The sequence below is a fragment of the Arvicanthis niloticus genome, chromosome 4 (assembly GCF_011762505.2).
Source record: "Arvicanthis niloticus isolate mArvNil1 chromosome 4, mArvNil1.pat.X, whole genome shotgun sequence".
Taxonomy (NCBI): domain Eukaryota; kingdom Metazoa; phylum Chordata; class Mammalia; order Rodentia; family Muridae; genus Arvicanthis; species Arvicanthis niloticus.
This window is the reverse complement of record NC_047661.1, coordinates 72,380,565-72,387,060: the sequence shown is the minus strand read 5'-3', so window position 1 is coordinate 72,387,060 and position 6,496 is coordinate 72,380,565. Positions and strand designations below refer to the sequence as shown.

The 6,496-nt window shown below is 43.6% G+C and overlaps 1 protein-coding gene across 1 annotated transcript; it reads left to right on the top strand.

Moving 5' to 3' along the window:
* On the top strand, positions 1-1,098 carry LOC117707549 (TD and POZ domain-containing protein 1-like). The gene has a single exon (XM_034500949.1). The coding sequence runs from the start codon at positions 1-3 to the stop codon at positions 1,096-1,098; it is 1,098 nt and encodes a 365-aa protein (XP_034356840.1).
* Positions 1,099-6,496: the final 5,398 nt, after the last annotated feature.

The window sequence follows — 6,496 nt, the reverse complement described above, 5'->3', positions numbered from 1 at the left end:
ATGTCAGGGGACCTGGAAGCCACGAGCTGGGGCTCCACACATATCAGTGTTCAGAAATTCTGCTACGAGTGGACCATTAGCAACTTTTCATTTTGCATGGGGGGAATTAGGAACAGGATTACAAGCCCAGTGTTCTCATTAAAGGCCAATGAGGAAGTGAATTGGTGTTTGAGAGTATACCCAAATGGTGTTGATGAAGAAAGCAAAGATTACCTGTCAGTTTTCCTGGTGATGCTCAGCCATCCAGAGAGCCCAGTTTGGGCAAAGTTCGACTTCTGGATCATAAATTGCCAAGGAGAGAAATTTCAATGTATGAAGAGCCCCAAGGTTGTAAGCTTTCTGCAACACCAACAAAGGGGATTCAAAAAGTTTATCCTTCAAGATCCCCTCCTCTGCAATCCAAATTGGCTTCTCCCTGAAGACCAGCTCACCCTCTCCTGCAAGGTGAGCATAGTAGGAGATTTCTTTAGTATACCTGGACAGAACATGAAACCTGCAATCAAGGATTCAAGGCACAGGTTGAAAGATGACCTAGGAGAGCTGTGGGAGAAGTCCCTCTTCACAGACTGCTGCCTGGTGGTAGGTGGCCATGAATTCAGGGCTCACAAGGCCATCCTAGCAGCTCGTTCTCCAGTTTTCAGAGCCATGTTTGAACATGAAATGAAGGAAAGCCTAACGAATCAAGTTGAGATCCAAGACATGGATCCCCAAGTCTTCAAGGAGATGATGAGCTTCATTTACACTGGGAAGATGCCACAACTCCACAGCTACTCCATGGCCATTGGTGTGCTGGCAGCTGCTGACGAGTATGGTCTGGAGGGCTTGATGGCCATGTGTGAAGATGCCCTCTACAGGAATCTGTCTGTGGAGAATGCTGCAAACACTCTCATCCTGGCTGACCTCCACAGCATAGAGCAACTGAAGGCTCAGGCCCTGGATTTCATTTCAGTCCATGCTTCTGAGGTCTCTGAGACTTCAGGGTGGAAGTCAATGGTGGAGTCACAACCCCACTTGGTGGCTGAAGCGTTCCACTCCCTGGCTTCTGCACACTGTTCTTTCTTGGAGCCTAAAGTCCTCTCAGGAGCTAGCCAGCTATGACCTACATCTCTCTTCCAACATCAACAACCAGTGAGGTTACCAATGACTTCTGGTTAGAGAATGGTATTTTGGAAGCATTTATAATGAATCAGGAAAGGCACCATGGTGGCTCAGGATCTGAAACAGCTGTAGTATGTTAGAATGGCTGGTGGGGGGAGGGCAGCACTGCTGTGTGGGACACCCAACCTGACATCTACCCTGTTGATGTTCTTTATGGTTTTTGTCAGATGACTGGGGCCAGAGAAAAGGAGAAATCAAACATGAGTGTTTACTCATCAGAGAAGGAAAGACAATGAAGACTTTCTTTTTAAAGACTCAGTTTGTAGGAACTCAGCTGCATAACAATTACCACTCCCTCAAAGAACTCTAAGTAACAAGCACACACAGGGGAGTTTTCAACCACCTGTAAGTGGTGATTCAGAGGATCTGAGACCCTCTTCTGGTCCCTATGGCCACAAACAACTCTGTAGATAAAACCTTAACCAAATAAAATATAATATGAATAAAACTTTTCAAATCAGTCTGTGCTTTCTGGAGATGTTTATGTTCAGAGTAGTCACGTGTAGTCCAATCAGCAAAGCTCAGCTGTAGGTGTTTGTGCAGCCCCCTCACTGTCCTTCCAGTATTAGAAACACCTGGTTTCTTTCTTGGAGTTTAATGTTGGCAAATGAGAACTCCAACATCATGCTCTTATGACAACTGAGAAGAGCAGGCCAAAGTTGGGGGAGGGGGATCCTACTTCTTCTGGGAGAGAAGTGTTTGTGGCTCAAGGCATGCAAAAATCTTTTATGTGTTTTTATATTAGTAGGTATTGATTCATTATAGATTCATACTTCCTAGGCCAATGGTTCTCTAACTTCCTAATGCTGTGCCCCCTTAATACAGTTCTCCATGTTATGGCCAATGAATCATTAAATTACTTTGTGGTTACTTCATAACTGTAATGTTGCTACTGTTAGGAATCATGCTGTGAATAGCTTATATTCTTCCCATATCCTGTGGATCCCACAGATCTTTCCCTTCTAACCTCCCTCCCCCCACTCTTTGCTCTGTCACAGCCTTCATGCCAGGACTGCACCTTCCCTAACACCTAACAAAGTGCTACTCTTTCTATGGTATCAGAAGGCTAAAGGCATATCCACACCTCTCTCTTTGCTCCCCCACTTACTATTTCCCCTTCTCATTTCCAGCTTTATAGCAGGAAATCTGCTGTGCTTTTGTTTCCTGTAATGCACCAACTCCAATGGACCACAAAAACTTCTCCCCCAACATCCCTTACCCCAACTCAGCCCATTACCCAGCCTCCACCCCCAGCAGGCATTCCTTTCTGCCTGCCTACATCTGCTGCAAGTCCCACACACAATTCATTTTTAAGCTCCCTCCTCCTAACTCCTTGCTGAATTTGAGCCCCTAACTCCAGCTTGTACTCACTGACAACTCAGAAAAATACTGACAGGTAAGAATAGAAACTTCCTGTATGTCTTCCCCTCTCCTTCGGTTTTTGGAGAACCACAACTACCAATCTAATTCTCAATTCTATTGCAAATCTTTTGTGTAACCTGCTTTCACTGTCTCCCCGAATTCCAAGGAGACCAAATAAGCAGATTCTGGTGCAGTCTCCTCCCTCCTGTGAACCCCATCATACTTCTAACCTATCCCCATTCCTATGTGTCATCTCCCTATACCCAGAAACCTTGAACCCCCAGTGGCCAGAACTATTAGGTCCAAAGAAAAGTTCCTGCCTGACAGCAGTGATGATTGGTCTCAATTGTCAACTTGACAATATCTGGAATGAACTACAATCCAAATTTATAAAGCTCTTGTAAAAATGTAAGGAGAGGTTTCAACCCATGCCTGGTATTACATGCCTTTAATCTCAGCATTCAGGACAAAGAGGCATTCAGAACTATGATTTCAAGGTCATTTTACAAAACAATTTTTAAGCCAGCTAAGCCTAGGCAGTGAAAGATGTAATAGAACCAAGGGGTCATGTTCCAGACCCAGCAAGCAGCAGCAGTGGGCAGCTTGGGCTATGTCACTCTAGGTTAGAGTTGCCTTTCGATCAAGATGTAGAGCTGTTAGCATGCAGCACCAAGCCTCCCTGCAAGATTAAATGATTCCCACCATGATGATAATAGACTGAACCTCCAAAATGGCAAGCCAGCTCCAGCTAAATGTTTGTCTGTATAAGAGTTGCTTTGGCCATGATGTCTCTTCACAGCCAAAAAAACTCTAAGACAACATACAGCAATCACACTCTTCAAAAATCCAGAGGGAAAATAGAAGACAAGGAGCAGAACTGCTACCCAACATACACAAATGTAGAGACTAGGATATAAATATTTTACCATTGCAATTCCAGTATCTTAGATTCTAGCATATACAACACAATCGATAACAACCAGGGCATTATGTCTACTCTAGAGCCTAGCTATCCTAAGACAGCAGTCCCTGAACATTCAAACATGGCTGAAGCACAAGGAAAAACCTTAAAACAATCTATATGAAGGTGATAGAGGTCATTATGGTGAGAATGAAGAAATTCCTTAAATTCATGAAAGCACATACAAACAGTGTGAGGAAAGAAAGAAATCCAGGAAAACAAAACAAACAGTGGAAGGAAATAAATAAAAATGTTTAAGGCCTGAAGATAAAAATAGAATCCATAAAGAAAACAAACACTGCTGGGCAGTGGTGGCACATGCCTTTAATCCCAGCACTCGGGAGGTAGAGGCAGGTGGATTTCTGAGTTCAAGGCCAGCCTGGTGTACAGAGTGAGTTCCAGGACAGCCAGAGCTACACAGAGAAACCCTGTCTCAAAAAAACAAAAAAACAGGAAAGAAAGGGAGAAAGAAAGGAAGGAAGGAAGAAAGGAAGGAAGGAAGGAAGAAAAGAAAGGAAAGGAAAGAAGAAAGAAAGAAAGAAAGAAAGAAAGAAAGAAAGAAAGAAAGAAAGAAAGAAAACACTGAGGGAATTCTGGAAATGAGGAATTTTAAATTTCCTTACAAAGGATTAATAAAATAAGAGTTCATTCTTTGAGAAGATCAACAAGATGTGTAAATCCTATTCCAAACTAATATAAGTACACAGAGAGAATATACATATTCACCTAATAAGGATTTAAAGGTGAGACATAACAACAAATACTGTGAAAATCCAGATAGTCACAAGGACACACTTTAAAAAACTGCTTCAGCACATTGGAAAGTCTAAGATAACTTGATATTTTTTGTAATAGGTAACCCTTATCAAGGCCAAATCATGGTCAGATAGTCAATTAAACAGATGTAACTCCTAGTAAAATAGAAGCAGTCAATAAAAGTCACCTCACTTGCCCTCAATTCCAAATAGTGTCCCCCAACCTGACTTTCCACTTTGTTGCTGTGTACAAGCCTCCTACTCAGGGGGAGATTCCCTCCTGTACCAAAGGCCACAAAGGCCAGGCCATGAGAATGCAGGCAGACCACTTTATCACAAACATATTCTGCCCTCTCAGTGACACTCCACTCCAGGAAGATCTCTAATCCCTCGTCCCTCCTCTTCACTATGTCCCAGGTCCCAACATGGACCTAGACCCCCAGCTGACCCTCTACACCTGACCCTGTCACTTTGGAGCTTCAATGCTGCAGTTTCCTTAGGCACAATAGGGCTATTGCATACCCTCCTGCCCTCTTCTCCTGCCTCCTTTCAGAGTTGCCTGTCATCATACACCTCTCCTAGCTCCTTATGGCTTTTGTGACTCCTTGTGCTTCCCTGACCCTTTCTTGTGTGTGAGAGCACTCTCCTAGAGATTGTTTCTTTATCCTTGCCTTCTGGTCTTCACAAAAGCCCTGGTGCCAGATTCCAGTCTCTCCTTGGGATTAGCCAGACTGTCCCTGCCCTCCCTTGAATGAAGTGAAAACCCACTGAACTGCTTGTGTCTTCCTTTATTCCGACCTGTGTCTTGGAGTCTCCCCACTGTTGAGGCCCACACTCTGCCTCAACACTTTTCCTCAACGCTTTGGGGCTAAGTGCTCTGGTCAAGAGAGAGAGTGGGGCTGCAGAGGCAGGAGACGCGAAGAATGGAGACAAGACAGGGTGTGATCAAGTCTCTCTTTATCAAGTCTCTTTTTTTATCAAGTCTCCCTTATTGAGTCTCTCCTATTGAAGGGAATTCTGAGGTATTTATATACGCAAGCAGGAGAACACAGGTAAAAACACTTTACCACGTGCACCATACAGCTGAGGTCACTAAACAGCAAAGCAAGCTATGTAGGATAAACAATATATTTATCAGAGTGTGCTTCAGCTGTTATAGGCTTTTGACAACCAAGTCTTTCATCAGGGTATATGGCTCCAGATGGCTGCAAAGTTGATCTAGCCGCTTTCTACTAAAGTCGGCTCCCAACACCCCACCCCCCTCTTTCATCCACAGGAAATGTGTTTTCCATGCTGTCTCACTCCTTCTAAGGATGTCTTTTAGAAAATCTCCAGATTCTTCATCTTGCACCTGACCTGAATGGTCCTAAATTTATTCACCCTTTCAATTGAATTTGGACATAATACCCCTTAAATAATCAATCCAAAAGGGCACCTAATGACACTCCTGGTCCTAATATTATTAGAGACGTTTACAGATACTAGAGGTGATCAGGAAAATGGAAAGAGATTCCCTATTTCCTATTTTTCTTTTCTCCACTCCAAGCCCTGTTTTATTTTGTCTGTTCACTCCCCTGCCCCTACCCCCTGCACTGTCTCTACACAAATACACACACACACACACACACACACACACACACACACACATACATGCACACATCCTGCACACACTTTCCCCCAGGCTGTTGCATATCTTAGCAGCTGCCTACTGCACTATCCTCAATTTCTAGGATTCAAATTTTTTGTCCTATATCTAAGCCCTATTTGTTCTCAGCTTATTGTATTCAGTTTTACATGGATTTAGGTGTCATTTAGGGATGAGTGGCAGTGGCATTTGACTATCATTTTGTGCTGTTTCTCTTCAGTTAAAAGCTGGCTCTGGAGTTTCGAATATATATGTGTGTGTGTGTGTGTGTGTGTGTGTGTGTGTGTGTGTATCTAAAAAAAGTAGATATCAAAAAGCCAAATGATCTAAATAAAAACTGGTGTATTGGTTGGTTTTGTGTCAACTTGACACAAACAAAAGCCATCAGAGAGAAAGGAGCCTCAGTTGAGGAAATGCCTTATGAGATCCAGCTGTAAGGCACTTTCTCAATTAGTGATCAATGTGGGAGGGTCCATTGCATTGTTGGTGGTGCCATCCCTGGACTGGTGATCCCAGGTTATATAGACAAGCAGGCAGAACAAGCCATGTAGAAGCAAGTCAATAAGCCCCATCCCTCCATGGCCACTTCATCAGCTCCTGCCTCTAGGTTCCATA